At 41.8% G+C, this 27,037-nt stretch overlaps 1 protein-coding gene across 2 annotated transcripts in view; it reads left to right on the top strand.

The window, feature by feature from the left end:
- SMC6 (structural maintenance of chromosomes 6) overlaps positions 1 to 27,037 on the top strand; it is an 84,383-nt gene that overhangs the window by 36,740 nt on the left and 20,606 nt on the right. For both annotated transcript variants that reach the window (XM_084622356.1, XM_084622355.1), the window contains exons 19-22: positions 1,297 to 1,377; positions 4,085 to 4,255; positions 9,659 to 9,796; positions 16,607 to 16,752. In XM_084622356.1, the coding sequence (XP_084478482.1) occupies positions 1,297 to 1,377; positions 4,085 to 4,255; positions 9,659 to 9,796; positions 16,607 to 16,752 (536 nt within the window). The remainder of the gene's footprint in view (positions 1 to 1,296; positions 1,378 to 4,084; positions 4,256 to 9,658; positions 9,797 to 16,606; positions 16,753 to 27,037) is intronic.

Below are 27,037 nucleotides of genomic sequence, written 5' to 3' on the forward strand. Positions count from 1 at the left end.
AATTCCTTCCTTGTCCCCCAGCAGGATAAATGATACAGGCTGTATTTCGTGCTGGGGGACAAGGAAGGAATTCACATAATGTGGAGGTTCAGATAATAGGGTTTTGGATAAATGTAAATATATTGTATTGGAAACAAAGGGTTACAAATAAAATAAAATTGTACCACACGTACTAGTGTCTAAACTCAGCTAATAAAATGCCCTCTTGTCTTATAAAGTACTGCTTGCCCCAAAGACTGTCTCACAGCATTCTTCAACCAGGATGACTGAGATCTACCTTACATGAGACCAAGCCTGCTGGTAGCCTGTCTTCCCCCCAGATGAAGGATGCCAGGGCATCTTTGTGCACCGCTAGATATTGTAAGACCAGTCCTTTGTTCTTTACCTTTAAAACAGACACCCCACCTCCCACTGTTCCTGTTAAGTTTCCTCCTGAAGTCCCTACTGTCTCAGCATTGGCGTTTAATTTTTTATGCTAGTAGACTTCTGTTGTAAAAGACACAACAGAAAGCTAGGGAGATAATGGTATTCCTCCTCCTGTCTGGGAATCAGTCTCAGGGCATGCGACTGCTACAAGGCCTGAAGAACATAATTCTTTATCTATATCTGTATATTTATAGATATTATTTGCATGTACGTTTCGCAGAGATTATGATGACCAGTGTGATAAAGGCTTTCAGCAGAAACCTTGAGAGACACTTTGGTAAACTAGAGTGTAAACACCTCATCAGGGGATCTCTGTAGCCCTTATGACCTCCTGTGCCCTCTGCCAATTGGCATCACAAATGGTCCTTGTTCAGATATCTTTCCTTCCCTCCACATTCCCTTAGTTATTGCTTAATCGAGTTTTGCATATTTAGTTACTTTTACCTTTCCTTATAAATCTCTTTCCAATCAGTCATTTTTCTTGTTCTCAGAATACCTCTTTACAGTAGTAGGCTAGGTTCTACAGTTCACTTATATTGGCCAATGATGCTCAAATTATCAGGTAAACAATCGCCTAGTGTCCTATTATGGAAGTATGTGCACTGAAGTGCATATAAACAGTTGTACGGTATCAGCACATGGACCAAAATTTAACTACTGCAGAAAAATATTTTTGATGTTGTTTTTTTATGTAATATAGGAAAGTTTTACTTTCCATTATTTTGAGAAAAATGTAATTAATGAAAATGTAACTTTTAAAAATCACTTGTCTTTGGAGTGCCTGCACTTCTGGATCAAAATGTCCTTGTTCTGGTATGATTTTGTGTTACCTGTTTAACTTTCTAAGAAAAAAATTGTTTCTTTTTTCAGATGAAAATAAGAAGAATAAACATAGAAATAGCAGATCTTGAGAACGTAGAAGAACACCAATCAGTAGACATCTCTACATTAGTAAGAATGATTGCTGTATTCTTTCTCACCTTCATGTATTTATTCTATTTTTTTAAATGCTAGTAATGAGAACTTTTTTGGCTAAAGCATGCCTTGATCTGAAGGCAGCCAATCTTGATCTGAAGACGACAACAAGACTATTGTTCCAGTAGTTAATCACCCTCACTTAAAAAGTAATAAATACAAAATATTGTGCCTTACTTCCAGATTGAATTTGTCAGGTTCAGCTTTCAGCCATTGGTTCTTGTCACTCCTTTCTGTGCTAGATTTAAAAGCCCTTTAGTACCCAATATTTTCTTTGCACTGTAATCAAGTCACCTCTCAATCATATTTCTGATAAACTAAAAAGATTGAGTTCTTTAAGCCTCACACTATAAGGCATTTTCTCTTGTTCTCCAATCATCTTTGTGGCTCTTTTTTGTGTGCTCTCCAATTTTTCAATATCTTTCTTAAAATTGATACTTTGAGATCATTGATGACCGTGTTCAAGACAGACTTAGAATCTCCTGTGCATAGGGCAAATGAAGCAACCCATCTTTTCCAGTGCTGTCTGTCCAGGCCAAGATGTTTGACTCCACCTTAAGTCCATCTCCATAATGGCAGCATCCTTTTAAATTGTACTGTGACGGCATCGGGCCTAATACCAATCTCTGCAGAGCCCCACTAGAAACACCCCTGTTTAATGATGACTCCCTATTGACATTAGTTTTGAGATCTGCCAGCCAGTCCTTAATCCATTTATCATGTAGTTTATAATTTTTGTGTGGTATTAAGTCAAATGCCTTGCATAAGTCTAAGTATATGACATCTACCCAGTTATCTTTATCAACTAAACTTTTGATCTCATTAAGGTTTGTTTGACCAGACCTATTTTCAGTAAAACCATGTTGACTGGCATTAATGATATTCTTATCCTTTAATTCTTTATTAATTGAATCCGTATAAGCTTTTCCATTGTTTTGCCTGGGACTGAGGTCAGTCTAACCTGCCTGTAGTTAACTGAGTCATCCTACTTGCCCTTTTTCAGTATTGGCAAAACATTGGCATTCTTCCAGTCTTCTTGAATTTCCTTGGTATTCCATTAGAATATTTATTAAAATTTATTATTAAAAGTGAACATCAATGGGCCAGAAATCTCCTCAGCCAACTGTTTTTAGCACTGTTGAGTGCAAGTTCTTTGAGCCTGTTTTAAGTTATTTTTATCCCTAGTAGATATTCTTGTTAGCTAATGTACTGGAAAGAAGCTTAATCATCCTCATGTGATACAAGTACAACATTCTGCTTCTTTCCAGTACAGCACTGAAATATTTAATGAATACTTCTGCCTTTTCCGCATTGTTATTAACAATTTTGCCATCTCCATCTAGTTTTGTGCCTATAGTATTGCTGTAATTTCTTTTGCTATTAATACACCTAAACTCCTTATTGTTTCAACAGCTGCCAGTCATGATATTTTCCCTGATAATTTTAACTTCCTTATCAATTTTCTAATTTGTGTTGATTGCCATCATGGCTTTTTGGCCATCTAATAAACTCTTCTTAAAGAACTGTCAGTTCACATTCACATTTTTTTTCTCCTAATCAGTGTCTCAGCTTTGAGAAACTAGCCCTTTTTGAAGCTGTGTGTTTGTGTGTGTTGATATGACTGGTTGGGAACTGTCCTCTGTTTGCTCATATTGAATGTAATCAGTTCATGATCACTAAGGCTAAGATTTTTTTTTAGTAAAAGTCTGGGACAGGTCGTGGGTGAAAAAGACAAATTTATGGAAGCTGTGACCTGTCAGTGACTTTTACTAAATATGTCCAGGACAGAATGGGGATCTGTGGATCCCCACACTACCTCAACGGGGGCAGCTTGGTGGGGGCTAGGAGCCACTTGCAGCAGCTGTAGGCTGTGGGGTACCCCTGTTGCCTGAAGCTCTGGGGTTCCCCGCTGCCAGTGGGGGCTGGGAGCTGTGGGGTGCCCCGGCTCCTGTGTCAGCCAGGAACTGCGGGGTACCCCTACTACCCACCGCTCTGGGGATCTGTGGCAGCCAGGAGCTTAGGGGTTCCCTCACCGCCGGCTGGGAGCTCGGGTTTTCCTCCGCTGCTTGCGGTGGCCGGGAACACCCCGCAGCTCCCAGCCTTGGGGGCGGCAGAGGACCCACCGCTGAAGTCACGGAGATCACTGGAAGTCATAGATTCTGTGACTTCCGCGATCTCTGTGACTAAATCGTAGCCTTAATGATCACTAGTTCCTAGGCGATAATCAGTGTTGAGTGATTAATGCATCTGTATGCAGAAAATGATGTTCAAAATAGTTATTTTATGTTGGGTGTAATACTTTCTGTCTTAAAACTATATAATCTAGGACTTTTGAAACTCTAATATTTTGCCACTCGCTGTATGAGACCTCCGCATATGTCTCCTAAATCAAAGTCCCTTGTAGCACAATTTTTCTTTCCACACCTTACAGACAAGTGCCTGAGGAGTAACTCATCCAGTTCTCTGGGTTGATTTGGTGGTCTGTAACAGCCCCCTGCAGTATCCCCCCTCCTGGGCTTGTTAGTTAGCCCATTGATTCATAGGCATTCTTATTAGAGAACTGAATACTCTGTTGCATGTAATCTCACAGCCATAAAAGTGACTCTGAAATGAATATCTTGTACAACAACCAAGGGTGGTGTTTTTTCTCTTAATTTTCAAACCTATGTTTATATGCTAATAGGAAGATGAAGCTCATGAAAACAAGCATAAGATGGAATCCGTTAAGCGGGATATGGAACAGCAAAGGGGAAAAATGGAGGAATTGAAAAATATTCTACGAGTGGCTGAACATAAACTAGAAGAAATTAAAGAAAAACTTCACCAAGTAGAAGAAATAGCCAGTCCAGTCAAGGTAGAAACCGTAGAAATATACAGCTTTTAAAAACATATTTGATTTTCATTTGTTGGCAAATGTCGTACTAATCTTTAAAGAGGGGAACAGAGGATCTGGGGAATTATTCAAGTCAGCCTGACTTTGATATCTGGAAAGATACTGGAACAAACTATTAAACAATCCCTTTGAAAGCACCTAGAGAATAATAGGGTGATAGGAAATAGTATGTCAAGAATAAATCATGCCAAACCAACTTAATTTCCTTCTTTGACAGGTTACTGGCCTAGTTGATGCAGGGGGAGCTGTAGACATGATGTATCTTGATTAGAGTAAGGCCTTTTGATACAGTCCTACATGTCATTCTCATAAGCAAACTAGGGAAATGTGAATCTAGATTAAGTTGCTATAAGGGCAATGCACATCTGGTTGACAGATCATACTCTCAATAATTATCAATGATTTGCTGTCAAACTGGGAGAATGTATTTAGTGGGCTCCAACAGGGGTCAGTCCTGGATCCAGTACTATTCAGTATTTTCATTAATGACTTGGATAATGGAATAGAGAGTATGCCCATAAAATTTGCAGGTGCTTTGGAGGACAGGATGAGAGTTCAAAACGACCTTGACAAATTCTCCAATTGGTCTGAAATCAACAGATGAAATTCAATGAAGACAAGTGCAAAGTGCTACCCTTAGGAAAGAAAAATTGAATGCATGTCTTCAAAATGGAGAATAGCAGGCTAGGCAGTAATACTGCTGAAAAGGGTCTGGGGTTCTGGTGTGTCAGATTGAACAGGAGCCAACAATATGATGAGGTCAAAAAGGCTAATATTCTGAGGTTTATTAACAGGAGCATTGTATGTAAGAAAGTAGAGGTTATCGTTTTTGTTTTACTTGGCCACCGGTAAGGCTTCAGCTGGAGTAGTGTGTCCAGTTTCAGCCACCACATTTTAAGAAAGGTGAGGGCAAACTGAAGATAATTTTTGCTGCTTATCTCTGGACTATCAAAGGTTTAGAAAAGCTTTCCTATGAGGAAAATGCTTAAAAAAACTGGTTATGTTCAGTTTTGAGAAAAGACGACTGAGCGGGAGCTGGTAACAATTTTCAAAATATGTTAAGGGCTGTTATAAAGAATATTGTGATCAATTGCCTTCCCTATCAGCTGAAGGTGGAGGCCCTGCCAGGTGGCTCTGCATGCTGCCTCCGCCCGCAGGAGCTGCCCCTGCAGCTCCAATTGGCACCATGGTCAATGCTCCTAAGTGGAGGAACAGCCACAGGGACTTCATGCTCTGTCCCTGCCCTGTCCCGAGCGCTGGCTCCACAGCTCCCATTGGCTGGGGATCACGGACAGTGGGAGCTGCGGGGGCGGCACCTGCGGGCATAGGCAGTGCACAGAGCTGCCTGACTGTACCTCCACTTAGGAGCAGCAGGGACATGTCGCCTATGGAGCAATCCTTTCCTTGAAATCAATGGCGAAACTTTGATGTTGAGAGAGTGGGTGGACAGAGGAATTATGACTGTCACAGCTAATTGACAATGATAAATTAAAAATATCTTTCACAACAATTTGGCTTCACCTACTCCAGAGCATGAAAATATCTCTAGTTAAAGCAGTGATACTCAGACTGAAGCTCATGAACTGCAAGTGGCTCTTCAGTGTTTCTCCTGTGGCTCTTTGCAGCACGTGATCTTAAAATACTATGTGATTTAATGATTAATCAGTCTAAATTATTAACCAATCAGAATGCTTTTACCATGTTGTTAAACCAATTATAGAATACTTGGTCAGTTATTTTGCTGTGAGAATATATATATGTATATTAAATGAAACCATGAATTCACACTACTGTGGATCTTTTGTGGTTTCTTGCTAACCTGGCTCCTGAACCACTGAGGTCTGAATATCACTGAGTTAAAGCATTTACTTATGAATGTATTTGGACCAGATGCATTGGGAACTCCAGAACCTCCAGAATTTATACTTTGGAGGAAACTTCTAGATCAGTGGTTCCCAAACTTTAACATCCCGCGAACCCTTGTCACTAAAATGTCCTCCTAAAAATGAATATTTCCAGGGATGGTCTCCCTTACCTGAGCATAAATTATAAAAGCAATGATCTTGGAAATATAAAATTTATTTTTATGACATACTTATTACACACTTTGTTTTATTATTCATAATTACAGTATTAATTTTATTACATTATGAAAATGGCAACACTCTTCCAAGATCTCACTTTTGTAGCTTGTATCACTTTGATTAAGCCTGTTATAAGACAAGGCTCCTACGTTTCATCAAGGAGTATCAGATATAAAACAGCATAAAGGATGTAACCAACTCAAATAGAGTTCCTCCTGCCCAAGCATTCAGGTCTTGAGCAGTCCAGGCAAACACTGCACATTACAGCAAAGCTTAAACTTGTTCTTCATAATTTTAAAACCAACACTAGCAGCCTATTTAATTCTAAAAACAGAAAAAAATATCCACCTTCTTTTCCATTTCTTATAAGGAGTCTTAATGATTAAATCTCCTCAGTGTGATGGATGAGTTTGCTTTGATCCGCATCGCTCTTGAAAACCCCTGGGACTCAGGGCTGCCCTTGGAACATCTTTATCTGCCATTAGGGAATTTTTTCCCGACAACCCCCTGTAACATTTCGTGAACTCCCAGGGGTTCATGAACCCCAGTTTGGGAACCACTGTTCTAGATTTATTCGGAGAGTAATATCCTTACTATGGTTTTCTGGTGCAAAAAAAACTCTGCCAAAAGATTGATAATCTGAGAGTTGCATTGGATACCCAACTATCTCCAACCCAATGGAATATAACTGTATCTACTGTTAAAAAAGCAACTACAGATCTGAGACTACTGCTTCTTCACCAAAAGCCACTTTTTCAAATATACTGGTCCCCGCATTGGCTAATGGTAAAGGGCCTCATAAATGCTGACCGCTGTTGGAAATGTAACTCCCGGGTGCTACCCTCCAGCACACCAGCTCTGAGCCCTCTCCTGCACCCAAACTCCCTCCTTCTTAGTTAATTGGAATTTTTGACTTACTGGCTGGACTGCGCAGGAGGAACAAGCTTTGCTGTTTGCCGGGCCCAGACATGCTGCAGGGTTGGGGAAGGATGGTGAGCATGATACAGAGTACTGTGAGAGAAACTATGTAGGAGAAATGCCCCAGCAAACACTCCCCCAGGGGGAGGAGAAGCGATTGTCACCCAATTTGTTCATTAGCAATACTAATCGCTACCTTGTGAAGGACACTGGCAGAGTCCCCAGCCCCAGATACAGCAGTGGGTTCCCAGGGAACTGCAGACCCACTGCTGTATCTGGGGTTGGGGACTCTGGATCCTTGCAGGGTTTTTTCTCCAGCTTTGTTGTGGAACTTAGCCCCTGAGTTGGCTGGATAGCTTATTCCTTGTCCTTAGACTCTCTCCGCAAAAGCTCAGAAGTTCTGTGTTGAAGTTACAGCTCCTCAGGGCATAGTGGGCACCTGACATTCCGGTCTGACTAAGCCCTATGCCTTAGCAGTGCAAAGGTCTGCTGACTGGCAACAGGCAGGGCATAGTTCATCCTTTGTGGAGCCTGTAAGTGCACATTGGGGACACCACTTAGATTTAAGCCAGGTATTAACAGGACAGCTCTGCTGTGTGTGAATGGGAGCAGCGTAGTCTGGCAAGAAGGTACTGCGGTGGCAGATGAGTTGAAATCCCGCTACTGTTTATCCTGTCCAGGACAGGAAGAGGAGGAAGATTATATTCATAACTAAAGAGAGAAGAAAAAAATAGAGGTTTTAATAATGGTCAGGAAAAACTGAATCACCAACCTGTTCCACCAGTGGCAGGAAATGTGGTGGCCTGAGTCTGAGCTGAAAGGCGCAGCTTAGTCCTGGAGCCTCCAGCAACAACATTGGACCTCATCCTAATTCCACAGGTGGGGGGCACCACTAGCCCATGAGTAATGAATTAGGAGAGAAGGTGTGCAACAGAATGGAAGGGTCTCAGCCAGGTGAGAAAAGACAAGGTGTGTCTACACTGAGATTAAAAACCCACAGCAGCAAGTCTCAAGGCCCAAGCCTACAGACTCAGGCTCACATTACAGTGCTAAAACCAACTATGTAAGGCTTTGGGATTGGGGTGGAGCTTGGGCTCTGAAGCCTGGAGAGGAGGGTGGGTTTCAGAGCCTGAGCCCAAACTTCTACACAGCTGCTTTTAATGCTGTAGCTCGAGCCCAAGTCTGTAGACCCCCAGGCTCTGAGATTCACTGCCATGGGTTCTAAAGTATATACATACCCTAAGAGAGAGCGATAATTCTGTATGAGGAAATGTAAGAAAACTTGGGACTGTTTGGAGGAGAACCCTAAAAGGGAACATGATGGAGGTATACAAAATACTGAATGCTTTAGAAAGTGTAAACTGAGTACTGCCATTTACCTTTTTGCATAATATGAGAACAAGGAAACGTTCAATGGAACTGAAAGAATACATTTTTTAAATTCATAAAAAGACACATTTTTTCATATCATGTAAAATTAACCCGTGGAACTCTTTTTGCCAAATTATATAATAAAGCTCAAGAGCTTATGTAGGATTCCAGAAAGAATTAAACATTTATAGGAATGAGAAGATCCAAAGCTATATTAGATAGGCTAAAGATATGAACCCTCATTGTTCAGATCATAAGACAACCACTAACCTAATAGGGTTTAGGGAGGATTTTCCTTTTTGGCAGGTTATTCCATAATTGTCTACTACAGTTGATCCTTCTGAAACGTGTAGTACTGGTCACTGTCAGAGATGGGAGGCTGGATCATTGGTCTGATCTGGGTATGGCATTTGCTATATTATGTATGTTTTATAGTTGAAAACAGCATACGGTACAATTTGCAATCACTTTCTGACTGGGAAAATATTCCATTTTGTAACTGGGAAAAGACTTCGAATTTTCAAAGTTTTGAAAGCAGATGTGGTGTGTGTGTGTACAGTGTGCCTGTAAATGCTTACAGTACATTTTATATCTTTTTATAAGAGAAGTGTTCATTTAATGGGATTCTCTGTTCTCTTCCCATTTTTCAGCCCAGTGTCTCTGAGTTCTTCTTCCCAATGAGTAAAGAATACTACTCCTCATTTACAGACCACATACCACCCCTAAAAGTTACCAGTATGGCAGAAGAGCAACACAAGGCATTCTCTTACTATACTCTTTCTGCCAGAATTGAGTATGTGCGCTCACATAAATTGCTGTTACCGCCACTGGAGTTAAGAGGGAATGACGTAAAATGTGAAAATCTATAAACTGTGTTAGTGGAGCAGTAATGACTGAACATACTCCCTCATTTTAAGTCAGTAAATATTGGCAGGTGTTCACAAATCTGCCACTCCAGATTAAATGTGACATTTTGATTTGCTCCAAACAGGATGAATTAAACCAAGCTGACTTAGAAGTGGAAAAGAGTAAACACCACTGGCAGCACTACGAAGAAAAACAGAAAGAGCATTTGGCATCCATAAAAAAACTTAAAGGAGAACTAGCTGCTAAAGAAAAAGAATTAAAGGTATGAAGGTTTTTGACAATTTGTAGGGGACAGAAGTTGGGTATTCAAGGTCCATTTATTACTTAGTCAGCTGTTCCCTCTCCTAAGTGAAGTTTCTGTTATTTTAAAATTAGTATGATAGTCCATTGCTCTAACCCCAAGTACTCAAGAAATCTGTCCTGCATACTATTGTCGGTATTTTAGTTGTCTTTAAGTATTGATTGCTAGGTCAGCTAAAAAGAACTTGAAGTGTATGGAGTGTAGTTTCCTTTTGATATATGTCTTAATGAAACATTATTGTGATTTTAAGCCTACCAGTTAACTTAAATCTTTCTGCAGCCCACCGTCTCCCACAATTCTGCACATCTGGGCTGTTCTCTCTCTGCCACTCAGAGGTAGGTTCAGCATTTTGGCGCCACATGGTCTGGTCACACCTACTCTGCTCTTGCGTGCTGCCAGATTCTATACCTCCACGGCCACAAACAGTAGTAGGTTCTTTTGTTCCTGCCTTCCCCCCTTCTATTTTAACTTTTATGCACATTTTTTGGCAGGGAGCAGTATTCTCCCTCCTTGGCATTCCTCCTCTTCCCTGATCAGTTAATCCTTCAGGGTTTAACCCTCCCTGAGCCTCCCCTATTGCATCTCCCTCGTGGACAAAATCTTTTCTTCCCAAGAGAAATTCCTCCTTCCTTGCTTCCCAGGAGGTTGTGTTTCCTTCGTTCTGTTCAACTGCAAAGGTGTGACGCATCTTAGGTGTCATAAGTTTTGAAAGCATACAGAATCCACAAGATGATTGGGCTCCTAATTAATTTCCTTCCACTCGAAATACCTTGGACTAAGAGCTTCCAAGTCCTCCTCCATTAGGTGGATAGACTATGTATTGTGGAAGCGCTTAAATCATCAGAGATTCCTCTCCCAGAAGGGATCAAGGCTCACACTCTCTCATGAGTGGGGGGAAAAAGCAAATGCATCCAGTTTGGGAAATTTTCAAAGTGACTATTTGGTCTACAGCTAACATCTTAAGTACTACAAGGTGGACCTTCTGCGGACACCACCTATGGTAGGAAGGTGCTGCAGGCCATGGTCCAAAAATAATAGACTTTTGAGCAAACTCATGAATAGAGGAGGGTACTTCTTTCCTACCAAATTTCTTGTTTCACAAGCCTTCCTATATCTGTTCATTGCTGACTACTTCCCAGACATCCACAATTGTGGGAGAATTGGGCTGCAGAGCAGAAAATTTCTTACCGCTTTTCTTTCAGCCTGTAGTGTCTCCCACAGTTGTACCCACCAAGGATTGTTAATGAGTAGAGTCAGCTATTAAGTGGAATCGTTACCATATGACTGTCTTCCTTCATCTAATGTATATAGTTATTTCATTATCTCTGGTATATGTGTTAACGATATTATGCAAGTTGTAAAGCTTGGGAATAACTCATCTGGCAGCAAGCGGGAGCAGATGGGCTATGGCCAGAGTGTGTGTCACCAAAACACCGAGCTGCAGAGAGAAGAGAGCAGTGCAGACATACAGAATTGTGGGAGACACTGCTAGCAGAAAGGAGATGATTGGTAAGAACTTTTCCATTCGATAACTCAGGCTTATCAAGCCAAGAGTGCTGCTTTTGTACCAGTGGGGAATATATGATGAAAATGTCTTCATTCAGTAAAATGTATACTTACTGTCTCCGATCTGAAAACAAATAGCAGTTTTTCTGAGCATTGCATTTGTTCAGTGTGATAGTTTTTATAAAACCATCAATATGGAATTTAAACACAAATGTAATCATCAAGAGAGCTCTATGAAAGGATTCAAGACTAAGGACAAAAGAAAGGCTATTTAGATTCTAAACTTTATAGGAAAGTATCTAGCAAATGGCAGGGGACAGACACAAGCATTAGATTTTTGACCAGTGGCTGTAACTTTATTATAATTTAGAACAGCAAACAATTGCTAAAGGCGTCCTGTCCTATTGGTAGCCTGCAGGGGTGGGGCCTCCTTGTACAGTAACTTGCCAGGAGCCATAAGCTTTGGAATTGGATGCCTCATCTGGTCTGGTTAGTCTTGGGCAGTAAGTTTATGCCGAAGTCAAGCATCAACAAGCTGGGGTGCATGCTGCATCCCACATTTCCCCTTTTCACTGCTACCAGGTTGCCTTTAGAAGTTGATTTTAAGTTACAAGCATCAAGGAAAAATGACTAAAACAACACTAGATGGCTAAAGGAGTGCCGCTTCATTTTTTTGTTAATAAATGAATAGAAGGTAGGATATTAGAAACCTACTGATTTAGATCATGTATCTAAAATATAGTTTATTATAGATATAGATAAATTACTATCAATATATAGGCGCTTTCAGATAGATATTCCATTTTCATATTGTAATAAATAAATTATTACTACTACACATTTCTATTAAAATAATGACGAAGAGCCCCAAGAGGAGATCCATTGTACTGAGTGCTATGTGCAAACAAGAGAGACACGCTTGCATTAGAGACTTCATTTCTTTTTGCACAGCTTCTCTCATAGATTACTAATAGGCTATTGCTCCTGTGGAATTTGGAGGCGGTCTAGTGTTGTTGCTGGAGACTCCAGGACTGAGCTCTTCCCTTCAGCTCAGACCACCAGATTTTCTGTGTCCAGAAAATGTTGTTGGAACAAGTTGGCAGTTCTGTTTTTCCTGACCATTTTGTTTTAAAATCTTTGATTTTTTTAATTCATTTTCATGCAGTTGCAACTTCCAATATTCTCATCCTTCTCTTCTCTTGGATTGGGTAAATAGCAGTGTTTGATTTCAACTGCATGGATCTGCCACTGCAGCATCTTCCTACCAGACTCCTGTGTCTCTGCTCAGGCATGGCAGAACTATCTTATAAAGCCCTAACTTAAATCTAAGCAGTTTTCCATATGTGAAGCTGTGTATACAGGTTCTACAGAAGGTGAATTATGCCCTGCCTGTTGCCAGCCAGCCAGCCCTTGCCTTGCTAGATTAAGGGGCTCAGTCAGATTAGCATGTCAGTTCCCCACCCTGCCTGAGGAGCTGTGATCTGAACACAGAAAAGTCCAATTAAGTGATTCTGGGCTTTTGAGAGAGAGTCTAAAGATGAGGAGGAAGCTATCTGGTCAGCTATGGGTAAATTCTTGCAACAGACCTGGGTTGGAGGGGAAAAAGCCTAAAAGGATCCAGAGTCCTCATCTTCTCTGTCTCTTCCCTTCCTCCCCCAAAGATACAAAAGTGAGTTCTCAGTTCCCTGGAGAAAGAACCAGGGCTCCAACACAGCTCCCTTTCCTCCCGCTATGAATTGTATGATATCCATGCCAGGATGAATAATGTATTACCTCCCTTCTCTAAACAGCCAGGGAAAGAGGTACCATAAATACATCACACACAAAAAACAAAAACCAACCAACCAGCAAGACATTTCCAAGAGTGGATCCCAATCAATGGCTTGCAAGGAACTAATTGATATTTATACAATATCTTCCCTTTCAAATATAATTAGATACATGTTTTCCCATTGATGAGAGCATCATAAAATTCAAATGGGGATATCTGATTAAGCAAAAGGTTAAATTAAAATGCTTCTATAAAAGAAAAATTTAATACATTTTGGGAATAGGGTTGTCAATCACAGTTAACTCTCACGATTAACTCAAACAAATTAATCACACTGTTAAACAATAGAATACCAGTTTGAATTTATTTAATATTTTTGGATGTTTTCTACATTTTCAAATGTATTGATTTCAATTACAACACAGAATACAAAGTGTACAGTGCTCACTTTATATTTATTTTTAATTACAAATATTTGCACTGTAAAAAAAAAAAAAAAAAAAAGAAATAGTATTTTTCAATTCATCCAATACAAGTACTGTGCAATTTCTTTTTCATGGAAGTTGAACTCAAAAATGTAGAGTTATGTACAATAAAACCCTGCATTCAAAAATAAAACAATGTAGAATTTTAGAGCCCGCAAGTCCACTCAATCCTACTTTAGCCAATTGCTCAGACAAACAAGTTTGGGTAAAATTTGCAGGAGATAACGCTGCCCGCTTCTTGTTTATAATGTCAACTGAAATTGAGAACAGGTGTTCGCATGGTACTTTTGTAGCTGGTGTTGCAAGGTATTTACATGTCAGATATGCTAAACATTCATATGCCCCTTCATTCTTCGGCCACCATTCCAGAGGACATGCTTCCATGTTGACGATGCGTTATTTACATTTGTGACTGACCTCCTTGGGGGAGAATTATGTCTCCTGTTCAGTTTTACCTGCATTCTGTCATAAATGTCATGTCATAGCAGTCTCGGATGATGACCCAGCACATGTTCATTTTAAGAACAGTTTCACAGCAGATTTGACAAACGCAAAGAAGGTTCTAATGTGAGATTTCTAAAAAATAGCTGCAGCACTCAACCCAAAGTTTAAGAATCTGAAATGCTGTCCAAAATCTGAGAGGGATGAGGTGTGGAGCATGCTTTCAGAAAACTTAAAAGAGCAACACTCAGATACCGGAAACTACAGAACCCGAACCACCAAAAAAGAAAATCAACTTTCTGCTGGTGGCATTTGACTCAGATGATGAAAATGAACCTGCATTGATCCACTCCGCTTTGGATTGTTATTGAGCAGAACCTGTCATCAGCACAGATGCATGTCCTCTGGAATGGTGGTTGAAGCATGAAGGGACATAAGAATCATTAGCACATCTGGCATGTAAATATCTTGCAACGCTGGCTACAACAGTGCCATGTGAACGCCTGTTTTCACTTTCAGGTGACATTGTAAACAAAAAGTGGGCAGCATTATCTCCTGCAAATAGTAATCAAACTTGTTTGTCTGAGCGACTGGCTGAAGTATGACTGAGTGTGCTTGCAGGTTCTAAAATTTTATATTGTTTTGTTTTTGAACACAGTTTTTTTGGTACATAATTCTACATTTGTAAGTTCAACTTTCATGGTAAAAAGATTGCACTATAATACTTGTATTAGGTGAATTGAAAAATACTATTTTTTTTTTTACAGTGCAAATACTTGTAATCAAAAATAAATATGAAGTGAGCACTGTGCACTTTGTATTCTATGTTGTAATTGAAATCAATATATTTGAAAATGTAAAAAAAATCCAAAAATATTTAAATAAATGGTATTCTATTATTGTTCAGCAGTGCAATTAATCTCACGATTAATTTTTTTAATCTCTTGACAGCCTTATTTGGGAACCTACAGTTGATGCAGTAGTAGCTCCACCAGTGAAAGACAGTCAAACCTTCCTAAGGGGACTTCCTTCCAAAAAGACCCCATACACCATAAGAGGTTGGCTTACGATTGAGACGTGTTTATATCCTTTTCCAAATCAGGAAATAAACAGCAGTCAAAAGCTTTTCCTTGATGATGGAAATAATGTCCTGAGTAGAGAAGAAATTGCTACTTTTCAAGATAGTTTACATAAAGGGTACAGAAAAGAGAAAGAGAGAGGGTTGTAGTGGTCCTCCTACAGAAGGCACTTTGGACTTGCTAGGTAGCCAAAGACCCCACATTATACTTACACAGAACACCAGACTTCTTGAAGCAGGGACTCCTTCAGTCAGACTGGGAACATCTACAGTTAACAAATTAGTCGAATTTACTTTCCTGGTGTGAGGGGAAACGAAAAGCTCCTTGGGGCAAAGACTGCCTTTTTGTGCAGTCCCCAGCACACTGCGTCCCTGACCTCTAGATGATGATGTCATAGAAATGCAATAATAATCCCAAAGTTCTGATGTGATTTCAGGTACACTGAGAGTTTCTTCAGGCGGCTTGGTTGGAGTCCTACAACCAAGCATGATAAAAATGTGGGTACCAGCCATAATGTTTTGTCATCAAGTACTTGGAGTATCAGGTACCATTTTTAATCACAGTGACAAATTAGACAAGTTTGCGGTTGGCCTTGCTAGTCATACTACCTGTGAAAGGCAAGTTTTGGAATTAGTTCCCATGTTCATACAAAAACCCCACTGCCTTTGTCATGAGAGAAAGATTATGCTTATAGGTCCAAAAACCTTTCAGTTCAAGATAAGTTCCCTTTTCCACAATTTCTGGAAAATAGTTCTCCCACCATTTTGTTCTAACATGTGGAAGGTGTGTCATAAATGGGCATTCCTCGAGTACGAAAGATCTCTCTCAAGCATATGAAGTACATATGTACCTTTTCATCTCATTCTGTCAAAAATGCCAAGGCCTCACAGTTTCAAGTTTGTTGCAAGGAGAAGGTAAAAATGGGGGGAACTTCCATCTAAATTATTCTGCTATAATAATTCAACTTATTCTTTCCCTCCCTACCTCTGGGATACACTGCGTATTACTTCCCATGAATAATTAAAGAGCAGAGAAGCTTTGCAACTGAATGATCAGTTTCTTACCTGATAATTTTCTTTCTTTTTAGCAGTTTCTCTCTGTATTCCATCCACCCTGGTAGTCTGGTAAATGATCAGAATATAAATTGAAATTTTTCTCTGAAGGGAGACTTAGACATTGACAATTGACAGGTTGCCTTTATACTAATAATTGGTTGCTGGAGTGTTTATACAGCTTTGGAAATTTTTTTGGGTGGCCTGAGATGAAAGACAAAGCTTAGTCCTGGAGCCTCCAGCTACAACACCTCCACCTACCTGTAGCCTCCAGCTACAACATGTCTCTGAATTCCACAGGTGGGGATTGCCCATTAGTAATGAACTTAGAATTTCTCTCTTACTGCTTTTCACCATACAAAATATTAACTATTTAGAGGAAGATACATTATGGTTTATTTGTACAGCGTTTTTTAGCATTTCAAACTTCTCTTTAGGAAAAGATTGCACAGGCCACACAAATCTGCCCGCAACGGATAGAAGTCAACAGAACTGTCAAGAGTCTTGACACAGAAATGAATCGCTTAAGAGACAAGATCAATTTAGAAAGAGATCATCATGGAAACAGAGAAGAAATAATAAAGTAAACAGTGGCTACATATTTTGGGGTTGGGGGGCAGAATAGTTGCTTCATTGGGACAGTAGATTAGTTTTATTTTAATTATCTCTAAACTTTTTTTAAAAAACAAGTCTGATTAATGGTGACGGGTGCTCTTCTTGAACTAAGGAGTAGTCATAGCCTTAAATATGTTTGGCTGCTCATTGCATTATTTCTGTAGCACCCAAATGTGGTGCTGTGTGCTCCAGAGAAACTGAATAAGACATGGTCCCTACCATAAACAGTTTTCAATTTCTATTTTTATATACAATGTAACAAAAATAGGAAGAGTGGAGTAAGGACCTCTGTCCACCTATGTCTGTTGCTCTGGCATTAGGATGCTGACCACCTCACTTTGCATGACACTGTTTCCAAGGCAGGGTCCATCATACTCATCAAAGTAAGTGGTGCCAGCTGCTGTGGGCATTTGTATTTTTGGAGTTAGAGAATTCATAGATTTAAAGCCAGAAGGACCAGGATGATTATCTAGATTGGTGTTTCTCAAATATATTTGATTGGCCCCCCCTTTGTGTCTGTAGTTTGCGCACCGCCGTCCCTCCTCCCCCCTGAGTACATATACCACCACCCAGCTCTGAAGGCAGAGTGAAGAGCAGCGGCTGTTGTCTGGGCTCCCAGCTCTGAAGGCAGCGCTGTACCAGCAGCAGCACAGAAGTAAGGGCAACAATATGAAAAGTGATATTTGTCAATATCACTTTTCACAGCGGACTTAGCACTCCATTGCCACCCTTACTTCTACACTACTGCTGCCACCATGGGGCTGATAGCTAGACCCCTGCTGCTTCCAGGTGAGTAGTTTGGAAGGCCTCTGGCTGTTACCTATATCCCCATCTCCTGGGTGTGCATGGCCTTCTGCACATGTCCCAGCCCCTGGGACTGACAGCCAGAGTTCTTAAATAATGGCACACAGCTCGCACTTCCCTTGATGCATTCCCATGCCTCCCTTGTGAGGTTCGTCCCATAGTTTGAGAATCACTGATCTAGTCTGATTTCTTGCGTGATACTGAACTTCGCTCTGTAATTCTTAAATCAAGTCCAAAAATTTGTATTGAACTAGAGCTGCCTTTTAGAAAAAAAAAATCTAGTCTTGATTTCATAAATTCTAAGGTTAGAAGTTACCATTGTGATCATCTAGTCTGACTGCCTGTATAACACAGGCCATAGGACTTCCCCAAAGTAATTCCTAGAGCATATTATTTTAGAAAAACATCCATATTTTGGGTTTATTTACATTACCCTCCATTAGTTAATCATCAAGCCAATTTTTTTTGCGGGGAGGGGCGGGGGGACAGGGGGAGACACAATGTGGGTTTTCCTTACTAAACATATGAAAAATCTTTGGTCTGAATAGTTATAGGTGAGGCTTTGAATCTACTGTGCTGTGTGTCATAACTCTTATGGTTATCAAGTACCATATCAGCTGGTTCGATTATCTTGCCTGGGATTGATGTCAGGCTGACAGGCTTATAACTACCTGGGCCTTCCAGTTTACCCTTTTTTAAATTGGCATGTTCACTTCCTTCCAGTCTTCTGGAACTTCATGGTCCAAGATTTTTTTGAAATCAGCATTGATGGTACAGTGAGCTCCTCAGACAGCTTTTTAAAAAATTCTTGGATGCCGGTTATCTTGACTTGCTGATTAAAAATGTCTAAGTTTGGTAACTAATATTCTCCAGAGATACTAGTGGAATGGAGTATTATCACCATGTGGTGAGTCTTCATTATGTGGGGTTTTTTACACAAATACAAATATATTTGTCGAACACCTTTGCCTTTTGTGCATTGTAACAGATAATTCTACCATTTGCATCTAGCAGTGGACCAGTACCATTTTCAGGATTCTTTTTGTTCCTAGTATAGTTAGGAAAAAAACAACTCCTTTATTGTCCTTAACTTCATTGGCCCTAGATTTCTCCTTGTGTCCCTTGGCTTTCTTTATCAATTATGTACAGTTACTAACTTCTCATTTATAATCATTGCTATCAAGTTCCCCTTTCTTCCATTTGTTATATATTATTTTTTACAGATGCCTTCACTTACCCTCTAAACAAAGTTGTTTTTTAACTAGCACAGCCTTCTTCCTCAGTTGCAGGATTGTTGCTTTTGGGGCATTTAGTAAGGTATTCGTAAATGATTTCCAATTCTCATTCACACTCTTCTGATTAAATTCTTCCTCCCAGCTGGTTTGGCTCACAATTGTTTTCATCTTTCTGAAATTGGTCCTACTAAAGCTCTGTTTGTTTGTCTATCAAATAATGTATGTTACCGGTCTAGACTTTTTTTCTGTTTGTACATTATAAATGTCATCAAGCCATGATTACTTGTACCTAAGTTACCATTAACTTTTAGTTCTGTCGTCAGTTCCACTTGATCACAGAATATCAGGGTTGGAAGGGATCCCCTGAAGGTCATCTAGTCCAACCCCCTGCTCGAAGCAGGAACAATTCCCAGTTAAATCATCCCAGCCAGGGCTTTGTCAAGCCTGACCTTAAAAACCTCTAAGGAGGGAGATTCTACCACCTCCCTAGGTAACGCATTCCAGTGTTTCACCACCCTCTTAGTGAAAAAGTTTTTCCTAATATCGAATCTAAACCTCCCCCACTGCAACTTGAGACCATTACTCCTCATTCTGTCATCTGCTACCATTGAGAACAGTCTAGAGCCATCCTCTTTGGAACCCCCTTTCAGGTAGTTGAAAGCAGCTATCAAATCCCCCCTCATTCTTCTCTTCTGCAGGCTAAACAATCCCAGCTCCCTCAGCCTCTCCTCATAAGTCATGTGTTCCAGACCCCTAATCATTTTTGTTGCCCTTCGCTGGACTCTCTCCAATTTATCCACATCCTTCTTGTAGTGTGGGGCCCAAAACTGGACACAGTACTCCAGATGAGGCCTCACCAATGTCGAATAGAGGGGAACGATCACGTCCCTCGATCTGCTCACTATGCCCCTACTTATACATCCCAAAATGCCATTGGCCTTCTTGGCAACAAGGGCACACTGCTGACTCATATCCAGCTTCTCGTCCACTGTCACCCCTAGGTCCTTTTCTGCAGAACTGCTGCCTAGCCATTCGGTCCCTAGTCTGTAGCGGTGCATTGGATTCTTCCATCCTAAGTGCAGGACCCTGCACTTATCCTTATTGAACCTCATCAGATTTCTTTTGGCCCAATCCTCCAATTTGTCTAGGTCCTTCTGTATCCTATCCCTCCCCTCCAGCATATCTACCACTCCTCCCAGTTTAGTATCATCCGCAAATTTGCTGAGAGTGCAATCCACACCATCCTCCAGATCATTTATGAAGATATTGAACAAAACCGGTCCCAGGAGCGACCCTTGGGGCACTCCACTTGATACCGGCTGCCAACTAGACATGGAGCCATTGATCACTACCCGTTGAGCCCGACAATCTAGCCAGCTTTCTACCCACCTTATAGTGCATTCATCCAGCCCATACTTCCTTAACTTGCTGCCAAGAATACTGTGGGAGACCGTGTCAAAAGCTTTGCTAAAGTCAAGAAACAATACATCCACTGCTTTCCCTTCATCCACAGAACCAGTAATCTCATCATAAAAGGCGATTAGATTAGTCAGGCATGACCTTCCCTTGGTGAATCCATGCTGGCTGTTCCTGATCACCTTCCTCTCATGCAAGTGCTTCAGGATTGATTCTTTGAGGACCTGCTCCATGATTTTTCCAGGGACTGAGGTGAGGCTGACTGGCCTGTAGTTCCCAGGATCCTCCTCCTTCCCTGATCTGTAGAACAAGGTCTAATATAGAATTCCACTGTGGTGGCTGTAGCACTTTTTGAGTTAGGAAATTGTCATCTATACGTTTAGAAATTCTAAGTATATTTTAAGTACAGGCAGCATGAGACCTCCAGCATATCATTCATATTGAAGACACCTGTGATCAGAGTTTTTTCCTACACATTGTAGAGAGGCACCTAAGGAAGTCATCCTGTTCTGTGTCATGATTTGGTAGTCTGTAGCACACACCAACTACTACCCCATCTTGTGCTTTATCTGTTAGGAAATTGATCTGTAAGTATTCAAGACCATTTTCTTCTGAGTTGTCCATGACTTGGAAAAAATGCCATTTTTGCTGTAGAGTCCTACTCACCCTCCCCTTTTTGCCCATTTACTCCTTCCTAAATAAGTTATGACCATTGATTTTAAGATTCCAGGTGTGCAAATAAACCCACCAGGTTTCAGTAATACCAACTAGATTGAATTTATGCTCCTAAATTAGCAATTCCAATTATTTTTTGTTACCATGTCTTTCAGTATTAGTGTGTAGGCAATTCAGTAATTTCTTGTCTTCATGCTCATGTTCCGTGATTAATCAACATCCTGATTTTTGTGCTGATTGCTTATCTCTCCTTCTTTTTATCCTCCCCTTTTGTTATTAGTTTAACCCCTCTTGACTACTCTAGCCAGTCTAGAGTAGTCAGAGATTAGTCTACCCTCTACTGAGGTGAAGACCATGTAAACTATGTAGCTCCCTCTTCCTATAGCTTAGAAGGTGGACAAATCTTCCACAGAACCAACCCCCAATGCCACTTACCTAGCCGGCAATTCACTCCCAGAATCTTCTGCCTCCTGTCTGTCTTTGTGAGACAGGAAGGATTTCAGAGAAGATTTGCTTGGGTATTTTTGTTCTTCAGCACATTTCCAAGTTCCCTGAAGTAATCCGCCATCTGCGAGAGATCTCACAACGCAGTGTCAGTAGTGCCAATATGAACCATTACCAATGTATCCTTGCCCATAGATTTCAGAAGTCTATCCAGTCTTAGAGTGACATCTTGTGTCCTGACTCTAGGAAGGCAGCTCAGTGTCCTTTTGTCTGCCTGTTCCTTGCCAAATGTTCTTTTGGTTCTTCTGTGTATTGACTCTGAAGAGTCAGAGCGGTGGAGAATCTGGGTTTGGACTGCTTGCTAATTCTAAACAATCTGTTCCAGACTGACAGATGGTGAGACCTTTTCTTACCTGTAATTTATCTGCTCATAACAGAAAATCTGTTGGTCTGGATTATTTCCCTTCCTTGTAAATTTGAGTTTTATAGAGTTAGAAGCATTTGAAATTTATCTAATGGAGCTTGTAATACCGTCACTGGGGGAGATGTTAGATAGCAAATCTCAACCAGTGAGGTACTGCTGTGTGCTGTTGGACACAGTCAATCCAACAGTTCATTCTAGACTAAATAACTTCTTGTTATGAGAACCCAAATGTAGAGGTAAAACTGAAATTGTTGTTCAACCGTCAAGCGTCTCCCACGATACTAATATGTGTGGGCTATTCCTCTCACGTCTGCAGTTCAAAGTGGTAGCACAGCACTGTTCTAGCATGTCCCCTTCTCTGGCTAGCCGCCAGATCTTTTTGCTTTATTGCATTAGTCACATGGCTAATTGCTTTGCTCCTGACTCTTCTTTGCCAGGCTTTATTTTTTTTTTTTTAGTTGAGGGTGAGGGGCAGTAGTAAGCAGCTGTCCTTTGTTGTCATTCTCTTCCTCCCCTGGATTGGGTCTTGAGCAGTGTTATGGTCCCAGCCACGCGGAGCCAGCACTCCCTGCAAGACTCCTGTCCCTCTTCTCTGCTCCCTCCCGTTCCCCCCCCCCCCCCCCAAGGTATGGCAGAGCAGCTGCATCATCACCAAGCTAAATTCAAGCAGTGTTCTATCTGAGACAGCTTTTGCAGGCTCTCTGGAGGGCAAATTGTGCCCTGCCTGTTCTCAGCTAGCCTACTGTTGTACTGCTAGAGCACAGGGTTATTAATCAGAAAGGCATGCTGCGTCTCTTACTGCCCCAAAAAGCTGCAACTCCAACGCCAAAAAGTCCAATGGGGAGACCCAGACAGAGTGGCGAAAGAGATTCCAAGAATGAGGAGGACTTCAGTCAGCAAGCCCATGGAGTAAATCCCAGGGCAGCACAGGACTGGAAAGAAGGAGGGGGAAAAAAACTTTTAGGGGCCTCCTGGTCCCCCTGCCTAGGTCCTAAAATGAGTTCTCTATTCCCTGGGGAGAGAAGCAGGGCTTTTATCTAGTTCCCCTTCTTCCTGGTTCAAACCAGGGAACTAGACCCCATCTCCTGAGCAGAGGCAATGGGACCTTAGAGTGGGAGAACAATGAGGGAGGCATATCCAGAGGGCACAAGACTCTGTATTCAGCAAACTGCAAGAGACCATGCTCTGGCCACAGTTGGGCAGCAACATCTACAAAGCAGGACAAAAAAATCTCCAGAGCGCTAAAGAGGGTAAGGAAAGCTACAATGTCCTCTGTCTCAGGCAGCTCCTACTCTGCTGAGGTTCTGTTTCTGAGCAGGATATGGGAAAAATGCAGCCAAGGACTTCACCATGAGATGTTCAGCACCATGTGCAGAAAGGTTGCATCCACGCTCCAGATCCAACCTGAAGAGGAACACTAAGACAAGCCTAAAAACAAATACTTGCCTTCCAAATCCTCACCCTGAGGAAGCAACTCCCCTGTACCCATGCTTTGAGGATGTGATCCGAGAAGGATGGGAAACCTCAGACAAGTGTGAACATACAAACAGGCATGCACCTAAAATACTATAAATGTCAAGGGCCCAAAAAGTGTAATTTTGAAGTTCCAAATGTCAATGCTGCAGTGACATTACTAGCAAAAGATATGGTGATACCATCTGAAGGGGATTTCTTTCCCAAAGATCCAGCCAACAGAAAGGTGGAAGCCAGCCTTGGAAGGGACTTCGAAGCTTCCTTGTCTGCCCTTAGAGCATCCTTGGAAGTTACAAGAGTTACAGTATCCTGCCTGAAGAACGGAGATCACTTAGACTTCTGGCTTGCTAATTAAGAAAATTTTCCTAGCAACAGCCTTCATGCCAGGTGCCTTAATGCAGGTAATGAGATTTTCAGCAAGGGCCATGGAATCCAGGTCAGTAGCCAGATACAGTGTATGGCTTCTTCTGTGGAACAAAACAAACAAATCCCATGTTCATCTAAATTAACAGTCTCTCCTATTTGGGGAAAAACTGGATAAGATAGTGGCAGAAGGTGCTGCCAAATGGAAACAGTCCCTCCCTTCTCTATGCAATGCTCTGAAGAGTGATTAGAAACCCAGCAAGAGACAGAAATGCTCCTTTAATCCATCCTCACAAAAGTACCAGAGGAAGGACAACAGACATATCAGGGGAAAACCCTGGAACCAGGGCTTGGGTGGAAAATCCAGAGGAAGTCCCACTGCCTGTAAGAACCCACTATGACAAGGAACAAATGTGTGCCTGCCCAGATCCTATTTCTCAGAAGAATGGTACATATCAACCACAGGCAAGTGGTAAGAGGGGTAGTGAGTTACAGATAAGTCCTTTGTACTAAAGGCCTCACCCCATCCTTCTATGCCTTCTGTGACGAGATAACTGGTTCTCTGGATAAAGGGAAAGCAGTGGACGTGTTGTTCCTTGACTTTAGCAAAGCTTTTGACACTGTCTCCCACAGTATTCTTGCCAGCAAGTTAAAGAAGTATGGGCTAGATAAATGGACTATAAGGTGGATAGAAAGCTGGCTAGATTGTCAGGCTCAACGGGTAGTGATCAATGGCTCCATGTCTAGTTGGCAGCCGGTATCAAGTGGAGTGCCCCAAGGGTCAGTCGTGAGGCCGGTTTTGTTCAATATCTTCATAAATGATCTGGAGGATGGTGTGGATTGCACCCTCAGCAAGTTTGCAGATGACACTAAACTGGGAGGAGAGGTAGATACGCTGGAGGGTAGGAATAGGATACAGAGGGCCCTAGACAAATTGGAGGATTGGGCCAAAAGAAATCTGATGAGGTTCAACAAGGACAAGTGCAGAGTCCTGCACTTAGGACGGAAGAATCCAATGCACCTCCACAGACTAGGGACCGAACGGCTAGGCAGCAGTTCTGCGGAAAAGGACCTAGGGGTTACAGTGGACGAGAAGCTGGATATGAGTCAACAGTGTGCCCTTGTTGCCAAGAAAGCCCATGGCATTTTGGGATGTATAAGTAGGGGCACTGCCAGCAGATCAAGGGACGTGATCGTTCCCCTCTATTCGACACTGGTGAGGCCTCATCTGGAGTACTATGTCCAGTTTTGGGCCCCACACTACAAGAAGGATGTGGAAAAATTGGGAAGTGTCCAGTGGAGGGCAACAAAAATGATTAAGGGACTGGAACCCATGAGCTATGAGGAGAGGCTGAGGAAACTGGGATTGTTTAGTCTACAGAAGAGAAGAATGGGGGGGAGTTGATAGCTGCTTTCAGCTATCTGAAAGGGGGTTCCAAAGAGGATGGCTCTAGGCTGTTCTCAGTGGTAGCAGATGACAGAACAAGGAGTAATGGTCTCAAGTTGCAGTGGGGGAGATTTAGGTTGGATATTGGGAAAACCTTTTTCACTATGAGGGTGGTGAAACGCTGGAATGCGTTCCCTAGGGAGGTGGTGGAATCTCCTTCCTTCTAAGTTTTTAAGGTCCAGGCTTGACAAAGCCCTGGCTGGGATGATTTAATTGGGGATTGGTCCTGCTTTGAGCAGGGGGTTGGACTAGATGACCTCCTGAGGTCCCTTCCAACCCTGATATTCTATGATTCAGTCCCAGAGAACATCCACAGGGGTCTTCTCATATGCTCTCTAGACCCACAGAAACTCTCAACCAATGCCAGCCTGATGGGGTGGGGAGCACGCGTCTGAGCCACAGAACAACACAAGATGCCTCAGACTCCTGGGAAAGGAACCAGAGAGTCAAACTAGTTCTGCTAAGGTTCTAGAGCTATCTAGAGGATGACCAGTTGGACAGGCCACAGAAGTTTGTACTGTTTCAACAACCAGGAAGAGAAAGGAGTTCAACTCTACATGTAGAAAAAATATCAGTATTGGAATGGGCAGAGAGGACCCTTCCTTCCGTTAGAGCGATACACACAAAAGGAGAACTGAACCAAAAGACAGACTGGCTCAGCAGACAGTCATCAACTTAGAATGGTGCCTAAATCAAAAAGTCTTCACTCTGATCTTGTAGACATTTGGCCTCACTTCAGTCAACCTGTTTGCCAATCACAAGAACCCAAAGCAGGGTTCTTCACCGGAGAAATACTTCACCAGGAAAAGAGATCCAGTGTCCATGGGGACAGATGCTCTTTCACATAGATGTGGCCACAAGGCCTGCTATATTCATTCATGCCCTTTACACATCTAGGAAAGGTGATCCAGGAGATAAAGTGAGAAGGCACAAAGGTGACAATGCCAACTTCGCAACAGCAAAGGAGACCATATTTCTCTGATCTGGTAGAATTGAAATTGGGACCACCATTGCAGCTACTAGTGAGAACAGAGACATCCTTCGCCAAAGCCCATTCCTCCAACCAGACCATCGATACAACTGATAGCCTGGGTATTGAGAGGGAAGTGTTGGTCTATCCTCAAAGTGATCAGAACTCTGCTGTCCTCCAGAGGAGCTTCCACATTAAAGGCTTACTTCTCCATCTGGAGCAGGTTTCATGGTGTCAAGAATGCCAAGGATCCTAATACTCCTGTTGTTCAGGACTTTCTTGAAGAGAAGGGACTTCAGTCCAGCACGGTAGCACTTCAGATGTCAGCCATAAGTAGCATACTATTTGTAGGATCCTCTGTTTCCTTAGTGGATAATCCTCAGGTATCCAGATTCCTCCAAGCAAAACCAGTATTTCCTAAGTGGGATTTACCCCGGTATTGAAAGCCATAACCACTCACCCTTTTGAACCACTGACATAAATATCTGCCTTCTATCTGTCCATCAAAACCTGTTTTGTGGTGGCCATGATGTATGCCAGACAAGTTTCTGAACTGGTAGCCTATCCATGCAGGAACCCCACTGTGGGTTCCAAGATGACCAGGTGGAACTACAGAATTGTTCTTGCCTAAGGTGAATTCATCTTTCCATGCCTCACAAGAGATCATTCTCACTTCATTCGGTCCAAAGCCACAGTACCCGAGTGTAAAGCTGTGGCGTGCTATAGATGTTCGAAGAGCGCTAAAGATCTATGTCAAATGCACAGAATGAACAAGAAGGTTGGGATCCTTGTTTGTCTTCATTCATCTGAAGTGCCAAGGGCTCAGAGTTTCCAAACTATCCCTCGTTAGATGGATCAAGCTCTGTATCTTAGGTATACATGGCATAAGAGGGGCTCCTATTCCAGGTGGAATCAAGGTACATTCTACAAGATCTGTGGCAACCTCATGGGGCAAAAGAGTTGTACTTCCACCATAGAGATCTGCAGGACAGCAACATGGTC

This window comes from Lepidochelys olivacea (genome assembly GCF_965140295.1).
Source record: "Lepidochelys olivacea isolate rLepOli2 genome assembly, chromosome: 3".
In the NCBI taxonomy this organism is placed as follows: domain Eukaryota; kingdom Metazoa; phylum Chordata; order Testudines; family Cheloniidae; genus Lepidochelys; species Lepidochelys olivacea.